The sequence below is a fragment of the Mustela erminea genome, chromosome 2, assembly GCF_009829155.1.
Source record: "Mustela erminea isolate mMusErm1 chromosome 2, mMusErm1.Pri, whole genome shotgun sequence".
NCBI lineage: Eukaryota > Metazoa > Chordata > Mammalia > Carnivora > Mustelidae > Mustela > Mustela erminea.
Window position 1 is genome coordinate 69,079,564 of NC_045615.1, and position 26,381 is coordinate 69,105,944.

General features: G+C 37.5%; 1 protein-coding gene and 1 pseudogene across 1 annotated transcript in view; one reads left to right on the forward strand and one right to left on the reverse strand.

The window, feature by feature from the left end:
- ZGRF1 (zinc finger GRF-type containing 1) overlaps positions 1-26,381 on the reverse strand; it is an 81,204-nt gene that overhangs the window by 45,895 nt on the left and 8,928 nt on the right. The window contains exons 4-10 of the mRNA XM_032333180.1: positions 22,353-22,412; positions 20,842-21,027; positions 18,255-20,502; positions 11,402-11,475; positions 7,254-7,304; positions 3,500-3,580; positions 1,091-1,276 (exon numbers count right to left, since the gene is read on the reverse strand). Of these exons, the coding sequence (XP_032189071.1) occupies positions 1,091-1,276; positions 3,500-3,580; positions 7,254-7,304; positions 11,402-11,475; positions 18,255-20,502; positions 20,842-21,027; positions 22,353-22,412 (2,886 nt within the window). The remainder of the gene's footprint in view (positions 1-1,090; positions 1,277-3,499; positions 3,581-7,253; positions 7,305-11,401; positions 11,476-18,254; positions 20,503-20,841; positions 21,028-22,352; positions 22,413-26,381) is intronic.
- Positions 8,518-9,440, forward strand: LOC116584615 (annotated as a pseudogene).

A 26,381-nucleotide genomic window follows, 5' to 3' on the forward strand; every position in this document is an offset into this window, starting at 1 on the left:
AAAAAAGTTTTTAATAAAAAAGTCAAAGTGATGAAGCACAGTATAATGTTAACTGCTCTTCTTTATTAGTAGTATATAATGCTGTTTTTATTTTTTCATTTTTTTAAAGATTTTTAATTTTTTTTTTAAGATTTTTAAGATTTTATTTATTGGGGTGCCTGGGTGGCTCAGTTGGTTAAGTGGCTGCCTTCGGCTCAGGTTATGATCCCACGGGCCTGGGATCAAGCCCCCCATCAGGTTCCCTGCCCCGGAGGGAGTCTGCTTCTCCCTCTCCCTCTGCCTGCCTCTCTGCCTACTTGTATTCTCTGTCAAATAAATAAGTAAAATCTTCTTTTAAAAATTATTTATTTATTTATTTATTTATTTGACACAGAGAGAGTGAGAGAGCACAAGTAGGGGGAACAGCAGAGGCAGAGGGAGAAGAAGGCTCCCAGCTGAGCAGGGAGATGGATGAGGGATTTGATCCCAGGATCCTGGGATTATGATCTGAGCTGAAGCCAGATGCTTGACTGACTGAGCCACCCAGGTACCCCATAATGATGCTTCTTTTAATCAGTGATAGTACCTGGGAATTTGATGAAATACAGAATATTTTTTGAGGTTTAGAGACTACTATGTGCAATCTGCCACACTTAGGTAGGCCTGGTCATTTTGCCTTAAAATATATCTTATAGGGGCGCCTGGGTGGCTCAGTGGGTTAAGCCTCTGCCTTCAGCTCGGTCATAGTCTCAGGGTCCTGGGATGGAGCCCCGCATTGGACTCTCTGCTTGATGGGTAGGTAGCCTGCTTCCCTGTCTCTCTCTGCCTGCCTCTCTGCCTGCTGTGCTCTCTCTCTGTCAAATAAATAGATAAAATCTTTGGGAAAAAAAAAATGTTAATCTCTTAACCAGACACTGTTTTGAATATATGCGTATCATTCTTTTATGAACTCTATTTGGTAGCAATTGAGAGGTGAATAGTGTCATACTTTACAGAAGTGGGGGTAAGGATAATTTTTATTTGTTCAAAGATTTAAATATTTCTTCATAAAATTTAGTATTGATATAAAGACAATGATTTGGCAAGGTGCAACTATAAAAAATATTTTTACCTGCAAGAAATCAATCTGCATACAAGCACTAGTCAATTTGGGTGTCAATAAACAAGTGTCTGTCCTGTAGTTTTCATACTCAATACTATCTGGAAACTGACCGCATTCTAGCTGTGAGCTGTGTCCTCTGACCATCAGAGCACTAGTAGCTGATCCTTTCACTTGGTGCCCTTGAAACTCAACAGGCTACAAATAAATTATTAAAAATGAGTATTGCAATAAGTACATATTGATATATAGTCACAATGTATATATATACACAGGAAATAAATCACAATTTAGCTTTCTTATTAATATTAATGTAAATAATTATTTGGTGAATAATACTGAATAATACTGAAAACCAGAAAAACTCCTATTATCCTAACACATGCTAATTATAAAACACAATTTGGTTATTGATTTAATTGAATTCAAGTTCAACATTAATAAATATGAATTTTTTATAAGGAGCACAAAAGCTATAGTTATAATGGAGTAATTAAACCACAAAATACAGTTGGTCCTTTCTCTATGAGTGCCATGTACATTATACAACTTTCCATTATAGACTTACCACATTAAACTATAATGAAGTTTCTTTTCATCTATATCCTAACTGTACTATAAACTTCTTGAGGGGAGAAATCTGTTGCTTTCATCAGGGTACCATGTGCATTTAACACCATGCTTGGCATATCGGAAGCAGTCAATAAACATGTAATAGGAAGTAAAGAAAGAAATACAGAAAGCATTTTCCTTTGTTCAGGCATTTTGTAAACTATCAGGCTTCCCAGAAGAGGGATGGTGGGCTCTCTGCCTCCCAGAAGATCTGATCCTATTGCTCTGAGAACAAAGTCCTAAGAATATGCCAATACAGGGGCACCTGGGTGGCTCAGTGGGTTAAAGCCACTACCTTCGGCTCAGGTCATGATCCCAGGGTCATGGGATCCAGCCCCGCATCAGGCACTCTGCTCAGCAGGGAGCCTGCTTCCTCCTCTCTCTCTGCCTGCCTCTCTGCCTCCTTGTGATCTCTGTCTGTCAAATAAATAAATAAAATCTTAAAAAAAAAAAAAAAAAAGAATATGCCAATACAGGCGTGTACTTCAGAGAGGTATTGTCATGTCCTCAGAGACCTGATGATCTGCTCTCAGTCTTCAAATAGCTTTCTCTACTGCCCCCTTGAGGGGTTCTAGAATTTTTATTCCTCACTGGGTGACAAATCTACCCAGAAAGTGGAAAATTAAGATTGCTTGGAGCATCTGGGTGGCTCAGTGGGTTGAGTCTCTGCCTTCAGCTCGGGTCATGATCCCAGGGTCCTGGGATCAAACCCCACATCAGGCTCTCTGCTCCATGGGGAGCCTGCTTCTCCCTGTTTCTCTGCCTACTTGTGATCTCTCTGTCAAATAAATAAATAAAATCTTTAAGAAAAAATTAAGGTTGCTAATAGAATTTATTTCTAACTGATAAATTAACAAAATTATGATAGTAAATAATCTGAATATTCACTTATTTAAAAATGAAGATTCTAAATCACACATTTGAAAGGAAAATCAAATCTAAATATCCCTTATAAAGAACTTTTGTTGAAAATATTTTAAATTTTGTTTGTTTGTTTGTTTTTTTAAAGATTCATTTATTTATTTGACAGAAATCACAAGGAGGCAGAAAGGCAGGCAGAGAGAGAGGAGGAAGCAGGCTCCCTGCAAGCAGAGAGCCCGATGCGGGGCTCGATCCCAGGACCCTGGGATCATGACCCGAGCGGAAGGCAGAGGCTTTAACCCACTGAGCCACCCAGGCGTCCCGAAAATATTCTAAATTTTAAAACACACACAGTTCAACTAAAAAAGACTCACCTGTTATAGAGTCTATATAAATAGACTCTGTATATTTCTAATTTGTTTGATGGAGAATACACATTCTCCACAAGTAACAGACACCTTATTCTCTATGCTTCTATGTAGATCTCCTTTAAAGGTCTGTTGGGTATTAGGAATAAAATCAGTATTTATAAAGTCCATGTATTTATATGCTACTTTGTCTACAAATTTTTGATATGGAGTAGATGGCACTAGATAGAACTTGGGTTATATATACTTTTACAGAAGTAGGAGTGGTAAAGTAGCCTATATGTTGAAGGCTATAAAGATCTTCATTTTGTTCTCTGCAAAACATTCATTATTTACAGCTTATTTATCTTCCAATTTCTAGGGTATGCATCATATATATGCATGACGCATTATTAGTTCACTAGTAAAGAGAAAAGGCTCAAGTCAAACAAGGGGTACCAGTCATTAGTTTTTCTTGTTCCTAAAATCAGGTTAATTTACTATGCTCATTAACTTTCTGCCTATGAAAACTCTGAGAGTGGTATAAAAACAGCAGGAAAAGGCAGTGGATTAGAAAATCAAAGTTATTCACAAATTTTACCTTAGGGTCACAGGTTTTTCTCTCTAATTGTTTAGGGATAACATCTAGAAAAGCAGTCTCTTCATCTCCCAAGGAAAAGATCTAGAATAAAATATCAGTAAGTGTGTTAGCTAGTAGAGTTTTGTAGGCCGCTCATGAGTTTTATTGGAAAATACTCCCAAAACTTAAAGCTTGCTATTTCAAAGTACACTTGCCATTTCAATCTTACTTCTGTACATACAAACATATAACAAGCTACCTCTGGCAAGCAAGTTCTCCAGCAGGTAAGGTACATGCTAAGTAATTTTAAAACTCAGCAATAAAAAATTCTAATCCTAATTTTTTTTAAATTTATTTATTTTGAGGGGAGCCTGGGTGGCTCAGTCATTTAAGCGTCTATCTTCGGCTCAGGTCACAAGCCCCGTGTCCGGCTCTTTGCTCACTGGGGAGCCTGCTGCTCCCCCTGCTTGTGCGCTCTCTCTCCCTCTCTTTCTCTCTCCGTCAAATAAATAAAATCTTTCTAAATTTACTTATTTGGAGAGAGAGAGGGAACACACGTGCACACAAGAGGAAGGGGCAGAAGGAAAGAGAGAATCATTTTTAAGATTTTATTTATTTGAGAGAGAAAGAGAGAGCGCACTTGTGCATATGAGTGGTGGGAGGGGCAGAAAGAGAGGAACAGGCAGAACCCCACTGAACAGGAAGCGTGCCCTGGGACCTGAGATCGTGACCTGAGCTGAAGGCCGACACTTAACCAACTGAGCCACCCAGGTGCCTCAGGAGAGAGAAAATCTTGGGCGGAGTCCCCACCAAGCCTCGACCTCAGGGCTCAGTCTCATAGCCCTGAGATCAGGACCAGAGCTGAAATTAAGAGTCAGACATTTAACCAACTACGCCACCCAAGCAATCCTAATTCTAAAACTATAGCTGATTTTTTTTAAGATCGTATTTTATTTATTTGACAGAGAGACAGAGAGAGCACAAGCAGCCAGAGTGGCAGGCAGAGGGAGAGGGAGAAGAAGGATCCCTGCCAAGCAGGGAGCCCAATGTGGGGCTCGATCCCAGGACCCTGGCTGAAGGCAGACACTTAACCAACTGAACCACCCAGGAGCCCATAGTTGAATATTTTAACACTAGAAAAAATTATTGCGTACCTAATAATCACCCATCTAACCTAATACTTAATGTTAATGCAGATTATTTAATTCAAAAATTAGTTTGAAACCAAAAGAGGAAAAATTGTAAAAATCGTTATCAATTTAAAGAATGAATCAGGGGCACCTGGGTGGCTCAACTAGTTAAGCGTCTGCCTTCAGCTCAGGTCATGATCCCGAGGTCCTGGGATTGAGCCCCACATCAGGCTCTCTAGTCAGCAGGGACTCTGCTTCTCCCTCTATCCCTCACCCCGCTCATGTTCTCTCTCTCTCTTTCTCAAATAAATAAATAAAATTTAAAAAAAAAAAAAAAAAAAAGAAGAATAAAATCTGAGCACCTGGCTGGCTCAGCCGGTAGAGCATGTGACTCTCTTTTTTTTTTAGATTTATTTATTTTATAGAGAGCTCAAAAGTGAGGGGAGGGGCAGGAGGAGGAGAGAGAGAATCCTTAAGCAGGCTCCCCATTGAGCATGGAGCCTGATACAGAGTTTGATCCGAGTACCCTGGGATCACAACCTAAACCAAAATCCAGAGTCTGCCATTTAACTGACTGGCACCCAGGTGTCCCAGTAGAGCATGTGACTCTTAATCTCAGGGTCATGAGTTCTAGCCCACTTTGGGCATGAAGCCTACATTAAAAATAAGATAAAAAGATAAACCATTTCCTAGCAACCATTAAAACACAAGATATAGACAAGAGCAACTAGTCATTTTTAGTTCATCAAGAACTATATAATCATAATTTCTACTATGAATGAGATTTTAAAAAGGAAATTAACAGAAATAATTTTTATGTTTAAAAAGTATAGAGAAAACAATTCCTGAATAGACAAGAGGTAGTGCATTTCTTCAAATAATAGTTACCTTCCATTAATAACATATTTAGCACATCTGTCAACCAAGTAGTTCTTGAAAACATTCAACTCATATTTTAGAATTAGAATTTTCAAATATAGTGAGTTTAAAAAACCAATTAGCATAGCACGCTCTCTTCTGTTGCTATTTTAGCTAATTATAGAAATTAAATTAGCAGAAATAAAATAGCAGTGCCATTAAGTATATCCTTAAAGAGTACCCTAACTTTAAATTTTGAAAGTTTTTCTTCTTCTTTTTTTTCTTTTTTTTAAGATTTTATTTATTTATTTGACAGAGAGAGAGATCACAAGTAGGCAGAGAGGCAAGCAAAGAGATGGGGGAAGCAGGCTTACTACTGAGCAGAGAGCCCGTTTCGGGGCTTGATCCCTGGACCCTGGGATCATGACCTGAGCCAAAGGCAAAGGCTTAACCCACTGAGCCACTAAGACGCCCGCTGAAAGTTTTTCTATCACTAATGAACATGAAGAGGTTGCTTCAGAAAGTTATAGTATGAAAGGTATTACAAAAAGGCAAATATACTCCTATATTAATGCTAAAAAGATTGAAATAAAAAAAATTTTTTTACAAAATATTACAAGATCTTTTTCATTCCTATGAGATTACAACAGATTTTTTAAAAATATATGATATTTATTTTAAATGGCAACTCATAGGGATGCTGGGGTGGCTCAGTTGGCTGTGTGTGCCTTCAGCTGAGGTCATGATCCCAGGGTCCTGGGATCAATCTCCAAGTCAGCCTCCCTGCTCAATGGGGAGTCTGCTTCTCCTGCTGCTCCCCCTGCTCATGCTCCCACTCTTTTCCTCTCTAATAAATAAATAACATCTTTAAAAAATAAAAATAAATAGCAACTCATTGTGGAGAATGACAGTGTTATTTGCAGTTTATATTTTGTGATAACTGCCCTTGAAAAGGTTTAAACCCTATTTTTTCAAGTGAAGAAAAGAATTAAGAATGTGATCATTTCTAAGCTAAATATGTGGTTGTTCATTATTATTTTATACATTTGATTTTATTATATTAGGATAAAAAATGATTGAGCCACCCCTATATGAATTTTATTTGTTTTGTTTTGTTTAAGGCAACAGAGTTACAGGTACAGCTATAATTATCAATTACAATTCTTGAATTAAGTAATGATTACAAGTTTACAAACTTATTTGTGGGGGTGCCTGGGTGGCTCAGTGGGTTAAGCCTCTCCCTTCGGCTCAGGTCATGATCTCCGGGTCCTGGGACAGAGCCCCGCATCAGGCTCCCTGCTCAGGAGCCTGCTTCCCCTCTCCCCGACACCGCCTGCCTCTCTGCCTACTTGTGATCTCTCTCTGTCAAATAAATAAATAAAATCTTAAAAGAAAAAAACTTATTTGTGATAACAGATTTGTTACTTAACCAAATCCTACTGGCCACACCAGGATATTTGTACAAGACAGCAGGCTCATCTAAATAAGTTTACAAATGATACTGAAAACTGACAGGGGCGCCTGGGTGGCTCAGTGGGTTAAAGCGTCTGCCTTCGGCTCAGGTCAGGTCATGATCCCAAGGTCCTGGGATCAAGCCCTGCATCGGGCTCTCTGCTCAGCGGGGAGCCTGCTTCCCTCCTCTCTCTCTGCCTGCTTCTCTGCCTACTTGTGATCTCTGTCAATAAATAAAATCTTTAAAAAAAAAAACTGACAATATAAAATTATATGCCATATCTATAAATATAACTATAAATTCTGGCTACTTTATATTTTAAAAATTAACTCACCTGCCAAGACTGAAGTGGTTCACTTGGTTCAACTTCATTTTCTTTTATGATCTTAGGAAAAGAATACAAACAGAATAACTAAAAGGTACTAGTAAGTTATAAAATAAAATATAAATTTCTATTAGACATAAAAAATAGAAGAAAAAAGAGAATAAAAATTTAAAAATAAAAATAAAAAAACAAAAGAACACTATCACTAATAATCAAAGGAACAAAAACTATACATTAATTAAATATTATTCTGACTTAGCAAGAATTGAAAATATCTTTTTTTTTTAAAGTTTTATCAGGGCACCTGGGTGGCTCAAATGATGAAGCATCTGCCTTTAGCTGGGATCATGATCCCAGGGTCCTGGGATGGAGCCCGAAGTTGGGCTCCTGGCTCAGCAGGGGGTCTGCTTCTCCCTCCCATTCCCTCTGCCTCTGCTTCTCCCCCCCCTCATGCTCTCTCTCTCTCTCTCTTTCTCTCAAATGAATAAATAAAATCTTAAAAAAAGATTTACTTATTTATTAGAGAGGAAGAGAGAGTACGAGACTGAGGGGAAGGGAAGAGGAAAAGAGACAGAATCTCAAACAGCCCTCACACAGAGCAGAGCCCAATGCTGGACTTGACCCCACGATCCCAAGATCACAACCTAAGCCGAAATCAAGAGTTGGATGTCCAAGCAACCAAGCCACCTACATGTCTCAGCATTGAAAATATCTTAGTACTGGTGAATATGAAGTGAAATAAATATTCATACTATAAAAGAGGAAGATTTTTAGATTTGACAATATAAATCAAGAAAATTATTCTTAGGGGCACCTGGATGGCCCAGTGGGTTAAGCCTCTGCCTTCGGCTCAGGTCATGATCTCAGGGTCCTGGGATCGAGACCTGCATCAGGCTCTCTGCTCAGCAGGGTGCCTTTTTCCCCCTTCTCTCTGTGCCTGCCTCTCTGCCTACTTGTGATCTCTCTCTGTCAAATAAATAAATCTTAAAAGAAAAAAAAAATTGTTCTTAGCCTTTCAAGTTATCATCAATTCCACATGTGGGACTCAAATCTAAGGAAATAACTCAAAATGTAAACAACGATTTATGTGCAAAAACATTTGCTGAAGTTTTATTTATCCTAGCAAAATGCTAGAAATAATTTAAATCTTCAAAATAGGGCACTGCTTATCCAAAGCACAGACTATCCATAGGATAGGATGGTAAGTAACCTCTAAAAGATATTAAACTACTGATCTGTAATTAAGTGGCTAACGTGGTCTCTGTTCTGCAGGATGGCATTTGTTAAAGTTGTCAAGAATAAGTCTTACTTTAAGAGATACCAAGTGAAATTTCAAAGATGACGAGAGGATAAAACTGATTACTATGCTCAGAAACACTTGGTAATTCAGGATAAAAATAAACACAACACACCTCACTACAGGATGAAAATCTGTGTAACCAAAAAGAGATCTCATTTGTCAGATTACTCACACCCACATAGAAGGAGATATGATAGTTGTGCAGCGTAAGCTCATGAACTCCAGAGTATGGTGTGAAGGTTGGCCTGACAAATTATACCACAGCATATTATACTGGCCTGCTGTTGACCCACAGGCTTCTCAAGAGATTTGACGTGGAAAAGATCTCAGAAGCCGAAGTGGAGGTGACAAACACTGATGGTCAACCTGGTACTTTCACCTGCTATTTGAATGCAGAGTTTGCCAGAACTACTCCTGAAAATAAAGTTTTGGGGTTCTCGTGGGAGCTGTGAATGGAGGCTTGTCTCACATTACCAAATGATTTCCTAGTTATGATTCAGAAAGCAAGGAATTCAATGCAGAAGTACATCAGAAGCTCATCATGGGTCAGAACATTGCAGATGATATGCATTACTAATGGAAGAAGATGAAGATGCTTACAATAAATAGCTCTCTCAATACAAAAACAACAATGTAACTCCAGACATGATGGAGATACGGTTAAGAAAGCTCATGCTGCTATATGAGACAATCCAGTCTAGAAGAAGCCTAAGAAAGAAGTTAATTTAAAAAGATGAGGTGGAAGCTGGCCGGTTAGCTCAGTTGGTTAGAGCGTGGTGCTAATAAAAAGATGAGGTGGAACCATCCCCAAATGTCCCTTGCCCAAGAAGAAAAACTAGGTAGCTCAGAGGAAGGCAAGCTTCCTTAGAGCTCAGGAGCAGCCTGCTAAGAGCTAATACACCAAATCATAATTTTCTGTGAAGATTTTTCAGATAAGACAATAATAAGCTAACTTACCAAGCAGGTAAAAAATTAACTAAATAAATAAATAAGTAGAAGATATATTTAAGAGGTATCTTAATAAGGTAGGAAACATAAAATATTAAGGGGAAAAGACAGAAAACTGTTTACACACACAACAATCTAACCATATTTTTGAAAATGGGCCTAAAATGTTGTAAACATTAATAATAATTACCTATCAGTGATAGGGTGAGTTTTATTTTTCTTCATTTTTTCTGTATTTAAAAAAGGAGGAAAAAAAACAGTAACATGGACAATACAGTAAGATACAAAATGGGGGCAAAGGAAACATTTGACTTTCTTTTGTTTCAAACACGTCTTTTAGAAAGAGCAGTACCATATAATGAATATCCCTCCAAATACGTTAACCATCCCCAAGAAGAAACACTAATTTAGAGGATTTATTCTAGCATATCAATGTATTCTAGTAAGTACCATAATTTTTATAGTATTACCATGGTTCCTAAACTGCTCAACAAGGTACTTTGGGGTACCACAGTGAACTCAACAGGGGCTGCACAAAATGTTTTAAATTTAAGGGACGGGGTGTCTGGATGGGTCAGTGGGTTGAGCATCCAACTCTTGGTTTTGGCTCAGGTCATGATTTCAAGGTTGGGAGATTGAGCCCTTCAATGGGCTTTGCACTCAATAGAGTCTGCTTAAAAGACTCCCTCTCTCCCTCTCTTTACCCCTCTGTTCTTCCCCTGGCTTGTGTGCATTTTCTTTCTCTCTCTCTCTCTCTCCCTCCCTCTCTCTGTCTCTCAAATAAATAAATAAAATCTTTTAAAAATTATAAAAATTGGGGTGCCTGGTGGCTCAGGTGGTTACAGGTCTGCCTTCAGCTCAGGGCATGATCCCAGGGTCTTGCATCATGCCCTGCTTCAGGCTCCCTGCTTAGCACGGAGTATGCTTCTTCCTCATCCTCTGCCCCTCCACGCCATTCATGCTTTCTCTAGCTCTCTCTAGCTCTGTCTCTCAAATAAAATCTTTAAAAAATTATAAAAATTTTAAAATTTAAATAAATTTAAAGGGAAATACAGTTATCACTTGGCATTTGTTGATCAGTGAATGACTGTTAACTCAAGGTAGTTCAGTTCAACATCAGATCTTATGCCATCTCTTTCAATGGCATTTTATCTTTGTAAAATTGAGTTTTTAGAAACTGCTATGATGAAAATCAATTACCATGCAAGAATCAATGTGAACAAGAAAACTAATCTATTCTAAGGTTCTAATGTATGCCCAACAAGTGCAAACATTCCATTAGCAATTTTGTATATTTAAAAGTAAAATGCTTACATTGGGCTCTGTGCAGGGTGGAGCCCACTTAAAAAAAAAAAAAAGGCGGAATGAGGGACTGCCCCTGGGTGGCTCAGTCAGTTAAGTACCAACACTTGATCTCAGCTCAGCTCTTGACCTCAGCTCAGGTCTTGACCTCAGGGTCATGAGCTCATACCCCACACTGGGTTCTGAGCTGGGTGAAGAGCCTACTTAAAAAGTAAAATAAAATAAGGTAAGATAAAAGGCTCACAGTAATCATATATATTCACAATATATACATATGTTAAATCATTATGTTGTACACCTTAAACCAATACAACATTATATGTCAACAATACCAATTAAACGGGAAAAAAGTAAAAATAAAAAGCTTACTAAATTAGTAGGACATAATACTTACTTACTAAATTGCTTAATACTACTCACTACTTAATAAATGGAACTGCTAGACTTTCCCCCCCAAGAATATAATGAAAATAATTACTGAGATACAAGTTGGGGGCGGGCATGAGATAAGATATCTTGGGACCCTATATATAACTGCAGTCTCATCATAAAGAACAGTACAGAACATTCTATATCACAATAAAAGAATATAGGGGAAAAAATGTACCTGTTGAGAATCCTGGTTCAGATGAGGCAACTTTGGTAAAGCTTGTAAAACTCCTGCAGTCAATGGTTTCCTAACTATAACACATAAAATAAAATTATTTTATTCATCTCATATATAGTGTTTTAAACTTTTTAAAAACTTATTTCTAGGGGAACCTGGCTGGCTCAGTCAGTATAGCATGTGACTGATCTCAGGGTTGTAGGTTTAAACCCCACACTGGGTACAGAGGTTACTTAAAAATAATAAAATTAAAAAAAAAAAAAAAAACAGTGGCTCAGTCATTGGGCATCTGCCTTCGGCTGAGGTCATGATCACAGCGTCCTGGGATCGAGCCCCACATCAGGCTCCCTGCTCGGCAGGAAGCCTGCTTTTCCTTTCCAAGTCCTCCTGCCTGTGTTCCCTCTTTCGCTGTGTCTCTGTCAAATAAATAAATAAAATCTTTTTAAAAAAACAACCCTTACTTATAAAACTGAATGAAAGCAGGAATATAACTTAAACTTCAGGATGAGGTATTCTTGATAATTGTTGAATCTGGACTTTGGATATTTCAGGATTTAGTGACTATTCCCTCTGTATATCTATGTAGTATATGTGTAGTCAAACATTGTCAAGATAAAAATTCAAGAAAAAGGGCTGCCTGCGTGGCTCAGGCAGTTAAGCATTCACCTTTGACTCAAGTCATGATTGCAGGTCCTGGGGTTGAGCCCCACATCAGGCTCCATGCTGAGTAGAGAGCCTACTTCCCTGTCTCCCTCTGCCCCTCCCCCTGCTTGTGCTCTCTCTATATCAAATAAACAAAATCTTTTAAAAAATCTTTAAAAAAAAAAGTAAGAAATATGAAAATGTTGATTTTTTTTAATTCAAAAAAGAAAATTTTTTTGTTACTTTTTAATAGTAGGAATGCTTCTTTTTTTCTTTATTCAAACTAATTGAAAAATACCAACTCAATAGCCAATAACCTGTACTAAAAAATGCTAAAAATGAAATATTAACTGTTAGAATAAAGCCAAGACCATTACACTGCTGCTATGTGCAAACACAGATGAGAAAAAAGCACTTAATGCTATTTCTGAGTCTATCTTAAATGCATTTGACTTTGGTTTGAGAAAAAAACCTTCAATTATCTTCTAAGTACATTGTGCCAGGCACTGGGGAAACAGTAGTTTCTTAAAAAAGGAAGGCCACAGAAGATTAAAAAAAAAAAAAAAAAAACGATAAATTCAGATTATGATACAAAAGGGCTTCATAACAAAGGTTGATATGACAGAGAATAATGTTAGATAGGATGAATGGAAAGTTCTCTCACACGAAGTGACATCTAAATTGAGATCTGAATACACGAAAAAGCTACCAGCTATGCCAGAGGTAAAGATGTTCAGACAAAAGTCCTAACACATATAAAAAGAGTCTCCTGCCAACAGGAGAGTTGGCAAGTCTGCAGAATAGAAAAGAGGAGAAGATGGCCAGGCCATACCACCTGAGTATGTATTTAAAAATAGGATTTTTTTTCCTTAAAGAAAAAGGTACATATTCAATCATTTCAATTTCTCCTAAAGTCACCAGGAAGACTATAATTTTAAAGTGATTATTAGAAAGAAAGATTGGTTATAATTGTAAAAAAAAGATAATCAGAGGCACTTGGCTGGCTCAGTTGGGGGAGCATGCACCTTTTTTTTTTTTTAAGATTTTATTTATTTATTTGACAGAGAGAAACACAGCGAGAGAGGGAACATGAGCAAGGGGATTGTGAGAGGGAGAAGGTTTCCTACTGAGCAGGGAGCCCAATGCGGGGCTGGATCCCATGACCTGGGGCTCAACCCCAGGACCTGCTCAACCCCTGGGACCAAGACCTGGGCAGAAGGCAGATGCCCAAAGGCTGAGCCACCCAGGTGCCCTGAGCATACAACTCTTAATCTCAGGGTCATGAGTTCAAGCTTCTTGTTGGGTGTAGATTATTTAAATAAAAAAACTTTACTGTAAAAATAATCATAGCTAAATCTAGTGTAAACTTCATTTTTAGTTCATTGTCATTTCTGGTTTCATTGTTTTCCTGTTAAAATTCAGAATTAAATGAAATTAAAGTAAGTGGATTTTGGAACCTGATGCTATTTCTAAAACAGGCTTTAGCTGGGTGGCTCAGTGGGTTAAAGCCTCTGCCTTCGGCTCCCAGGGTCCTGGGATCAAGTCCCACATTGGGCTCTCTGCTCAGTAGGGAGCCTGCTTCCCTTCCTCTCTCTCTGCCTGCCTCTCTGCCTGCTTGTGATCTCTGTCTGTCAAATAAATAAATAAAATCTTTAAAAAATAATAAATAAATAAAAATTAAAAAAATAAAAAGGCATCTGGGGATGTCTGGGTGGCTCAGTCGTTAAGCATCTGCCTTCAGCTCAGGTCAAGATCCCAGGGCCCTGGGATTGAGCCCCAAGCACATGCTGCTCCCTGCTCTGCGGGAGGCCTGCTTCTCCGGCTCCCACTCCCCCTGCTTGTATTCCCTCTCTCACTGTCTCTGTCAAATAAATAAATAAAATCCTAAAATAAATAAATAAATAAAAAGGCACTTGGTGAAAATAGATGTGTTTTCCTTTACTGCATTCACTCAAGAATAAAACTCTAAATGAACATTTCTCTTTTTTTAATATTTTATTTATTATTTATTTGACAGAGATCAAAAGCAGGCAGAGAGAGAGAGGAGGAAGCAGGCTCCCTGCTGAGCAGAGAGCCTGATGTGGGGCTCAATCCCAGGACACAGGGATCATGACCTGAGCTGAAGGCAGAGGCTTTAACGCACTGAGCCAACCAGGCACCCCTAAATGAACATTTCTAAGATATATTCAATCATCCTACAAAAACTTCAGGAAATCTACAGGAAAAAAATCTACAATCTACAGGAAAAAAATCGTAACACTTTCACATATCCTAAATTGATAGTAAAACTGATTCTTACTCCATGAAGTCAATTGTTATATTCCAATAAATAGATTCAAGTTTCTCAGTGTCACAAGAAAACCAACTTACTCCTTTCTAGAGAAATCTATGATATCAGAAAACAAATAGTCAATCCTCATTACTCACAGGTCCTACCTACTTAATAAAATTTGTAACCCCGAAATCTGTACCCTGTGTTTTGGGGGTTATTTGTGGACATCCAGAGCTACAAAAAATGAGTTTCCTGACATACATTCCCAGCTGAGGTAGAACAAGGTGATACTCTGCCTCCTTGAGCTCTCACACTATGAACAAGTATCCTTTTTGCGGTCTATTTAGTACATTTTTTACACCTGGGGCTTCTTGTAAGTGACTTTGCTATTTCAAATGTTCCCTAAGCATACTGTCTAATGTTCCTAAGTGCAAGAAGGCTATGATGTCCTTTACGGAGAAAACGTGTGTTTAGGGAAGTTTTTTCCAGGAATCACTCATGGTGTAATTCACCATGAGTTCAATGTTAACGGATCAACATTAATTAATGCCTTTAAATAGAAACACTCATAAAAACAAGGTTTTGATCAATAGATAAAAATGCTCTGACCAGAGGTTTGATGGAAAATACCCCTAAAAACAATGACTCATTTTTCACTAATTCAGTGTTTCTGTTGATTCAATATTTTATTTATTTATTTGACAGAGAGATGGAGCACAAGCAGATGCAATAGCAGGCATAAGGAGAAGAATCAGGCTCCCCACTGAGCAAGGAACCCAATGTGGGGCTTGATCCCAGAACCCTGGAATCATGACCTAAGCCAAAGGCAGTTGCTTAACCAGCTGAGCCACCCAAGTGCCCTGTGTTTGTGCTGATTCAACAGAACATAACTACTGCAAATAATGAGACTCAACCATAATCCTCTTTCCAACTTGATGAGAAAAAAGATTTCCTAAAACTAAATTCATAATAGGAATCTATATCCTTATATATTACATAATTTCGTCTGCCCCTACTTATTTTTCATGAAAATTTTTTTCCTTTTTAATTTTTTGGAAAATAAACTATCAATTGCCATTAAACTTATCCTTCTCAGGAATCCCTTGAGATATTTAAATACGAATTCAATTTTTTAAAAAAAGAATTCAGTTTTAACTTTTGAGAATCTCCAAGTACACTGTTCACTCACATTTATATGTGTCTAATATTGATATTTACTAATATGTTCTATATTGGTTTTCTTTTTTTAAAAATGCTATTGGCAACATACCATAAGCAAAGTCAAAAGACCAGTGACATATAAAAGAGAGTATCTGCAACACACATCACCAATAAAGGGTTAGTATCCCCAATATATTAAGAAAAAAAACTCTTAAAAATCAATGAGAATAAAAATACCAACAGCCATTAAACATCTGGACAAAAAGGTAAAACAATTCATGAAAAAAGATGTACAAATGTTGCTTAAACATATGAAAAGATGTTAAATTTCACTTGTAGTAAGAGAAATACAAATTCAAAAACACTGAAATGCCATTTCTCATTTATCAGATTAGCAAAAATTCCAAAGCTTGGCAACACACTGGCAAGACTGTGGAGAAACAAGCACTCTCATACATTACTGGTGGGGATAAGACATGGAGAGAATTTTGAAGTATCTAATAAAGTCACACATTTACCCAGCAACCCTGTGGCTAGGAATCTGTCCTGAAGACACACCTCAAACAATATGCACACACACACAGGGAGAGCTAATTAATATAACATCATTTGTAATAGCAAAGTATTGGAGACAGGTTGCATAATGATGGCTCATACACACAGTGAAATATTACACAAAAAATGATATAAACAAAAAATGAGGATGTGTCTTATGAACTGATATGAAGCAAACTTCAGAATATATTAAGTGAAAAAATGCTAAAGAATATATAGAGTATACTATCTTTTGTTGAATAGGGAGGGAACAAGAATGTAAATACGGAGCACTTCTTTTTGCAAAAAGAAACACAGGTATGACATATTGGCTCTGTCTAGCAGGTAGGTAAGAACAGGATGAAAGGCACAAGGAAGGCGTCTGAGTTTATGTTGTTTTTTGTTTTTTTTTTTAAAGATTTTATTTATCTATTTGACAGAGAGAAATCACAAGTAGATGGAGAGGCAGGCAGAGAGAAAGAGAGGGAAGCAGGCTCCCTGCTGAGCAGAGAGCCCGATGCGGGACTCGATCCCAGGACCCTGAGATCATGACCTGAGCCGAAGGCAGCGGCTTAACCCACTGAGCCACCCAGGCGCCCTGAGTTTATGTTTTTATACAGCTTTGTTTCCTGAACTAGATTAATATTTTACATAATCAGAAATAAAAATAAATCAACAAAGATAGGCAAAAAAGTCCTCATACTGAATATAAACAGTGAATTTAACTATATTTACATCAAATTATAACATAACCACACTAAAGAAAATAACCCAAGTAACTTTTTAAAGATATTTATTTGAGAGAGAGAGAGAGAGTGCACCTGTGTATGTACACGAGCAGGGGAGGGACAGAGAAGGAACCTCAGACTCTCCACCGAGCACAGAACTGCATGTGAGGCTCAATTCCACCACCTCAGATCATGATCTGAGCCAAAACCAAGAGTTGGACGCTCAACCAACTGAGCTACCCAGATGTCCCACCCAAGTAACTTTTTAACTTAATACTCTATGTATTTTCAGTAAGATATATTGCAAAAACAAACCAAAAGAGGGGTGCCTGGGTACCTCAGTTAGGCATCTGCCTTCAGCTCAGGTCATGATCTTGGGATCCTGGGATGGGGCCCCACACTGGACTTCATGCTCAGTTGGGAGTCTGCTTCTCACTCTCCCCTCCCCACCATTCAGGCTCTTTCTTACTCTCTCTCAAATAAAATCTTAAAAAAAAAAAAAAAGAAAAGAAAAAAAGAAAAAGAATTTGTAAACTTTACACATTTGTAAAGGTTTTTTGTTAGTAGTAATACTAGTGTAAAAATTTGGAAGCCATTTGATGCGTATTATAGAATTGAGGAAGTAAACGTACTAATGTTGTTGGGAACCAGGGCCCCTTCTCATTTTGGTAGTAAAGAAATACAATTGTGAAACTGAGGAAGACAGGAAGAACCCAGTGTTTAAGAACTGGAATTAGAGAGATCAATATGAACTAATGATTATTTTTTAAAAAGTATCTCCTAACACATGTTCAAAAATGTCTGATTGGGGGCACCTGGGTGGCTCAGTGGGTTAAACCCTCTGCCTTCGGCTCAGGTCATGATCCAGGGGCCTGGGATCGAGCCCCACATTGGGCTCTCTGCTCAGCAGGGAGCCTGCTTCCCCCCTCCCTTCCTCCCCTCTGCCTCTCTGCCTACTTGTGATCTCTGTCAAATAAATAAATAAAATCTTTTTTAAAAAATGTATGATAGGAATGGATATTCACATACATACTTGCTTATATGTGCCTGTATATGCTTATTTCCAGAAGGATACCCTGGAAGGAAACTAGCTAATTCTTAGGAGTGCACTGAGGGACTATACTAGAAAGGTGATTTACTTTTCACCATTTTATCCTCTATTAGAATTGATTTTACCAAGTACACATATTGCCTATTTAAATACTATCTAATTCTTAGGCACCTGGGTGGCTCAGTAGACAAAACGTCTTTGGTTCAAGTCATGATCTCAGGGTCATGAGATCAAGCCCTGTGTCAGCTCTGTGCTGAACATGTAACCTGCTTAAGATTCTCTCTCTCCTTCTTCCTCTGCCCCTTCCCCTGCTCACACTCTTCCCCAGGCACACTCTTTTTCTCTTTAAAAAAAAAATTTTTTTTTTAATTTACTATGTAATTCTTTAATGTAGCCTCCAAAACAAATACTTTCCAACCTCTGAGCTATTCAGAAAACAATCCAAAACAAATATGCCAATCTAACCTTCAGGATTGTTATCTGGTTCATCAGTCATCTGGCTCAGAGTTCCTTGTTGTTTAAAGGTAGTACTTTTCTTTTTCAATATTTCCAAGCCTTCTAAAGCCGTACTGTGTTCAGACAATGACTTTAAAATGGAAATGTTATTTACTAATCCAGAGAGTTCTGAAGGATTTCTAGGACTATTGCAATATTGTTTGCTTTCTCCATCAGTTTCTACTTCAACATGGTCATGGTCTAAACTTCTAATCCTTCGCAAATCTTCAGATTCAGGAATATATGCTTCCATGTCTTTGGAAATAGGATGCTTTTTTCCCAGAGGGTAAAACAAAGAATTAGAAACTTGGGTACTTGATTTATCAAGAGCAACACATTCTTCAGAGTGATTATGATTAACATTTAATTCTTGGATACTGATGTCGCTGCTTGACGTTGACAGTAAAAGCCATTCATCATTTTTGTCTAAGTTACTTCCCATAATTAAAGGCTGAGGCTCAGCCTGTTCTGAGAATGGGCTGTTTTTAGGAGTCTGATCAGTGGCTATATGTAAATTTGAGCTTATATCTTTAGATTTATTCTGTAGTGAAGCATTATCATAGTTAATTCTGACTTTTTGAATAGATTTATTAGCATTTTCATTATTATCTAGAGATACATCATCAGTCCCCTCTAAAGATGAGTCAAAACTGCTTAATATATCACTACACTCTTCTATTTCTTTTCTAACGTTTCCAGTTTTCCAAGGTTCTCTGTCAACACCTACGCAAGCTTTATCACAAAACTCTGACAGCAGAGTCTCTTTAATAGGAAATGTCTCTGTATGTTTATCCCCAATAGATGTTAAAAGAGACAAATGTTCACTGCCAATTTTCTTACAGCTTGTATCTTCACATCTCTTCTGAACACTCGAACTGCTGTCATTAACCAAAGTTTCCTTTACCCAACCCTCTGAATCCTGGGAAATTTTGTTGTCTTCCTGTGATTCCTCCTCAGTGTCGCTGGTTTCAAAATTGTTCAGATTAAAACTCACCTCCACAAGTGGCTGTGTTACATTACTCATAGGTTCAGGAATACTGTTATGATTTCCATTATCAGTATTACTTTTAGAAAGCACATTGGTAAAGTCATCAGAGATCCTAGAATTGTTAGCTATAGAAGACTCAGTTTGCAGATGTCCAGATTCTGGCAGGAATGAGATTGGCCGTTCATACTTCTTTACCTCCTGAGCATTTTCTCTACCGAGAGTTGATCCTTTTAAACACATCTTGTCATTTTGACTAACAGGTATCTTATTATTCTTTTTAATGTCATATTCTGATAATAAGCCATCACACTCCACACTGCTACAAGTAACTGGTAAGCTGTTGCTTTTACAGAATGAAGGAATTTCCAATTTTACTTCCTGATCCAATGACTGATCACTATCATCTACTGGCTTGACTTCATTATACTTTTTACCTTTTTCAGCACATGTTTCAGAGACCTGTATCCTCTCTTGTACCAAAAGGTCTTTCAAATCTAAATTTGTATTGTCTCCCTGGGCCTTTGGTTTCCTTTCTATATTATTTCCATCTTCAGTAGAAGAATGTACAGGTGAGCTCTGGGAGGATAAATACATGGCCCATCGACTTTTATTTCTCATGGTATTTTCTGATTGATGCTGGTGGTGTGAACTGTCTGTGCTTTTCGTCTGAGCACACTTTTCTTGTTCAACTATGCACTTTGGTTTAATAGGAATGTTTACACTTCCTTGTAGTTGTATCTGAGGGAGATGTTCTGTAGTCCCAGAATTTAGTTCTTCAAATGTACCAGTTGATTTGGACTTCAGAAGAGCTAATATCTGTGCTTTGCTTCTGATGTTTTGTGAAACTCCGAAACAGTGAGAGGTCAAACCATCTTTTTTTAAGATCTCATTGGTCAGTCCAGAATCTGAATGCTTATTTACAGAATAGACAGGAGAGCAAAAGTAATTTTCTTCACATTTCATTTCTGGGTTATTCTTGAAGGATGGAGTAGAGACAACCGAAGAAAAATGTAAGCCATTTGTCTCTCTGTCTTTGTAAGTGACACTGTTCTCAGGGTCTCTTGGCATATTATTTATATCTTTCTTGCCAGCAGTAGAAAACAAAGGAGGTGCGCTATAGAAGGGAGAAAGAAAAATAGGGCCAGGTTTCTTAGCCTCAAGTGACTCTGTGGATTCACCATTTTCTGTAATAATCATTTTCTTTGGCACTTGACGTGGTCCTCGAAAACCCTAAAAATATTAAAACAATTATTAGCTGTTCCGTTATCTATAAAGAAACTTTGAAATGGACTGGCTTTTTTAAAAAAGGGAAAAAAAGAAGGGAAAGAAAAGAAAAAGGAATGGGTCTATTTTGCAAGGTAAAGTAATAAATATATAAAATTTGCAAGATTAAAATGTAAATACTCATTTGTATTAAGAGTTTTCTAATTAGGATTTACTTCCTCACTACCTAAACATTTATTATGAAATACCATTTTAATGATAGAGTACAATAGTTTCAAATTCACTACTTCTTGAAATAATATTAGAAATATATACTGATTTACTATTTTCAACAGAGAAACTTACAGTAAACTTTCTTTTTAGACCAGCAGGCTGACATCCAAGGGACCGGCCAGAGGATATTAATCTCCTTGGATTTAACTCTGATGCTTCCTTAATGACATCCTGTTTAACAGCTATGTTTCCAGCAACTTTAACCTCCTCAACTGTGATTAAGTATCGATCACTTTCTAGGTCATCTCCAGGCTTCACCTAAATTTTAAAAGAATAAATTTAAAATCACGTACATCTAATTATTTGTTCATGTGTTCTAGTAAGTCATTAGCACTAGCAAGGCACAAAAGATAATAGTTATTAAACATATGAATCAATATTTAAATCTTCATTTATTATTATAGACTAGTTAACTATCAATAAGCATAAAAAAGGATAATAATATAGCAAAATTAGAGCTATCAGGTATCCTGCATGGCTCAGTCGGTTGAGTGTCTGCCTTTGACTCAGGTCATAATCCCAGGGTCCTAGAATGGAGCCCAACATCAGGCTCCCTTGCTTAGTGAGGAGTCTGCGCCTCCCTGTGCCTCTCCCCACTGCTCATGGTCTCTCTCTCTCCTGCTCACTCTTTCTCTCTCAAATAAATAAAATCTTTAAAAAAAAATAAGATTATCAGCCTAGTTGGTAATACACGAAATCTGTGTATTATCACAGAAAATATGCTTAGTCTTTCCTAATGAAATAATTTAAAATGAAATAATAACAACAGTAGTTAGACCCAATTAACCATCTACTAAGATAGTGCTTTCTTATAGACTTTTTTGGTAAATACGGAAATACCACAACCACTATTAATTCCACAAAAAATTTTTTTAAAAATTTAACACCATGGCCAAAATCAACACAATAAGTATATATACACTAACACTTTTAAAATGACCATATTAAACTGAAGTTCACATAAATTATTTCTAATTTTTAGACCAACACAGTAAAGTCTATCCTATGGTCTATGTACTACAGCACAGAATTTAGACACAAGAGAAGCTAGGTTAGCTAGGAAGCATCTAAAAGTGGGATATGAACCCAGAATGACCAAACTTTAATATCCTTATTCTTTACACTAAAATATGCCTTCAGTTCCTTTTCTTTCTCCAAAAGGAAAAACAGAGTATTTGAGAAAATATTATATATAGGAATAATTTCTGAAAATATTACCCATTATAATTCTCAGCCTATTGAGACCATGTAATACAATTAGGTTACAGAGTCAGTTTCTGGGGTCCAGATCCCAGCCCTACCACTGCAATTCTATGAATATGGGCAAGTAATTGAATCTTTCAGTACTGTACTCCCAATCTAAAAAAAAATCACAAGAATTGTCTCAAGATTAAATGAAACAATATCTAAAAGTTTTTACCACAGAGGTGGCTAATAAATGTTAAAGAAGTACTAGCTATAATTAATACCATTAATACCATGACTATACTCTTTAACAATATTCATAAAGGAAGTAAAGAGATTTTTTTAAGTTAAATACAGAGATTTAAGTAACTTAAAAATAAGATAGAAACATTAAATACCTCAAGGCACTTAAGAAATATACTCTCCAAACATCCTCCTTTGTCATCATATAAAATTGCCTATATCAAAACAAAATAAATATTAAAAAATATATAATTCTGCTTTTCTTAAACATCTTCTTAAAAATCAAACACGGTTATATAAGTAAATCTTAAAATGAATGAATTACCCTCTTTGTTTTGCATTAGAAAGTACATCTATTTCGTATATTTCCTAAGCAACTCTTCAGTCAGTGGAAGACAGCAAAGGTTATGCATCAGAATTTCATGAACTTAATCTCTACCAGGAGGTTCCTGGAATGGAACTTGGAAGAAAACAGAATTGGAATGCCTGAGAGGGCAAAACAGGAAGCAAGATGAGTAAATGGGGTGCCTGAATGGCTCAGTTGGTTAAGCATCTACCTTTGGCTCAGGTCATAATCCCAGGGCCCTGGGATGGATCCCAGAGCTGGGCCCTCTGCTAAGCAAGGAGTCTGCTTCTCCCTCTGTGTGTGCGCACGCGCTCTCTCTCTCAAATTAATAAATAAAATCTTAAAAAAAAAAAGATGGGGCATGGGGGATAAGGGGAGATGATCAGTGCTTGAAATAAGTCATCAGCATTGGGATAAGAGACTTGTATAAAGTATAAGGAATAAAATTTGTTGAATGGAAGCTATAAGGGAGAAAAAGGAAGTTAAGGTAATTAATTTTCTGGCTTTCTCCTTGTATACTTAGCCATTTTTTATAGCAGTTTCTCCACCAGTCCCTTAAATATTGCTGTTTCCATCACTTTGAAGAATAGTTTGGCAGTTCCTTAAAAAGGTAAAGAGAGAGATGCCATGTGATCCAGCAAGTCCACTCCACTCTACATATGCAGAGAAATGAAAACCTACGTCTTCACAAAAATTTGCACACAAATGTTCATAGCAGCATTAGTCATAAACAGTCAAAAAGAGGAAACAACTTGATTGGATTATTGTGTATCAATTGAGGAATGGATAAATAAAATGTGATATATCCACACAATAGACTCCTACTGAGCAATAAAAGGAATAAAGTATTAAAGCATGCTTCAACACGAATGAACCTTGAAAACACGCTAAATGAAAGAAGTCATCTAATGAAAGACCACATATTGTACAATTCCATTTATGTGAGAAGTCCAGAACAGGCAAATCTACTGAGACAGTAAGTATACTAGTAGTTGCTTAGGACTGGGAGGTGGGTACCAAGGAGTAACCATAACCAGGTATAGGATTTCTTTTGGGGGTTACAAATGTTCTAAAATTATGTTATAGTAATGATTCCAAAATTCTGTGAATATACAAAGAAACAATGAACTGAATACTTTAAAGGGGTGAACTGAAAACCATGTGAATTATATCTCAATATAGCTATTTAAAAGATCAGCGTTTACAAAGGCTCTATCTTTTCCCCTCTATTCTTTATATTCTATATTCTCCATTTTTGTCTTTTAAGTAAGCTCCACACTAAGTGTGGAGCCCAACGCAGAACTTAAACTCACAAACCTGAGAGTGAGAACTGAGGTAGGATCAAGAGTTGGATGCTTAATGGACTGAGCCACCCAGGCACCCCTCTATACTCCATTCTTGAGTGATATCATCTACACAAACCAGACCATATCATTCTTCTGCTCAAATCCTCCCAATGTCTCCACAGCTCCCAAAGAATAAGAACAAAAGCTCTTACAATGACCAATAAGGCCTACATAATCCCCCTGATCTCCATTTTCATCCTTGCTCACTCTACTCCTTGTTGTCTGCCTAACCCACTAGACAAACATATTCATTTAGTTTACTGGTTTGTAACCTCCATATTTCTACGAAGTCGAAATATCAGGGTTCACATGTTGTTTCCTCTGTATCCCTAGAATAGTGTGTAACCCCTAACAGGTTAAAGGATTCATACATTTATTTCTTTAATAGAAATAAATGTATGAATCCACTCCAGAAGCTTCAAATATCATCTAAATGCCACATACTCCCAATCAGTATTAGTAGCCCAGAACCTTCCTGAGTTCCAGGTGTCTGAAGCCAATTACTTAGATGTTCCTATTACACTGTAAATTCATTAAGTTAAAAATAGAACTCAAAATCTTAATGTTGGGGTGCCTGAGTACCTCATTTGGCTAGGAATCCAACTCATTTTGGCTCAGGTCATGATCTCAAGGTCGTGAGATCATGTCCTGAGTTGGACTCTGCACTCAGGGCAAGGCCTGCCTCAGATTTTCCCTCTCCTGCACCTTGCCTCATTTGCACAAGTGCATGCATTCTCTATATATATACATGTATATATAATAAACAAATCTTTAAAAAAAAAATCTTAGAAGGATTTAATTGGGAGGTTTTGTTTGTTAGGGAAACTAAAATGCTAAAGAAAGAAACTTAGAGGCAGCTGTCTGGCTCAGTCAATACAACATGCAACTCTTGATCTTGGAGTTGTGAGTTCGAGTTCCAAGTTGGATGTAGAGATTATTTTAAAAGGAGGGGACAGGAGCATCTGGGTGGCTCAGTTTTTAAACATCTGCTTTCGGCTCAGGTCATGATCCTAGGGTCCTGAGACTGAGCTCCCTATCAGGCTCCCTGCTTGGTGGGAAGCCTGCTTTTCCCTCTCCCACTCTCCCGCCTTGTGCTTCCTCTCTCGCTGTGTCTCTCTGTCAAATAAATAAAACCTTAAAAAATAAATAAATAAAAGGAGGGGGCAGGGTAGCACTGGCTGGTTTGGTAGGGGCATTTGACTCTTGATCTCAGGTTTGTCAGTTCAAGCCCCATATTGTGAATGAAGATTATTTAAAAATAAAATCTTTGAAAAAAATCAAATAAATTTATAAATTTAAAATATTTAAAATGTTATGTTTGTTGATATTTTGATTATTAAAAGTATCTAGCTTGGGGCAACGAGATGGCTCGGTCAGTTGAACACCTGATTTTGCTTTTGGCTCGGTTCGTGATCTCAGGGTCATGATATGGGGCCCTGCATCAAGCTCTGCACTGGGTGTGCAGCCTGCTTGGGATTCTCACTCCCTCTCCCTCTCCCTCTGATCCACTCACGCTCACAACGCTCTCTCTCTCTCACTCTCTCAAAAAAATATATAAATAAAATAATAATAATAAAATAATAATTTTTAAAAAGTATCTAGTGGGGCATCTGGGTGGTTCAGTTGGCTATGTGTCTGCCTTCAGCTCAGGTCCTGATCCCAGGGTCTTGGGATTGAGTGCCACATTGGGCTCCCTGCTGAGCTGGGAGCCCACTTCTCCCTCTCCCTCTACCCACCCCCAACTCATGCTCTCTCTCTTCCTCTGCAAGCTCACTCTCAAATAAATATTTTTTAAAAAGAGTATTAGCTTGTTCAACTTAAGTTGACTGAACACTAAGCCCACTGAAAGTTAAACTGAAGTTAATCGGATTTGTAAAATGAACTTGAAGTCTTAAAGTAAAACTAGTTTTTCTTTTTCTGTTTTAATTGTTAATTCACAAATAAGTAGCCTTTCTACATTGAAAAGCTGCTCCTATTGATAACTTCACAGTGATAAATACATGGAGTAAGAACAGAATATGGAGTAAGTCCATCAGAGAAAGACAATTATCATATGATTTCACTCATGTGGAATTACGAAACAAAACACAGGATTACAGGGGAAGGGAGGCAAAAATAAAATAAGATGAAATCAGAGAGAGAGAGGCAAACTATAAGAGACTTTTTTTTTTTTGAAGATTTTATTTATTTAGGGGCTCCTGGGTGGCTCAGTGGGTTAAGCCTCTGCCTTCGGCGCAGGTCATGATCTCAGGATCCTGGGATCCAGCTCAGCAAGGAGTGTGCTTCCCCCCGACCCCACCTGCCTCTCTGCCTACTTGTGATCTCTCTCTCTGTGTCAAATAAATAAATAAAATCTTTAAAAAAAAAAAAAAAGATTTTGTTTATTTATTTGACAGAGAGAATGAGAGCACAAGCAGGGGGAACAGCAGAGGGAGAGGGAGAAGCAGACTTTCTGCTGAGCTGACAGCCCGACATGGGGATTGATCCCAGGG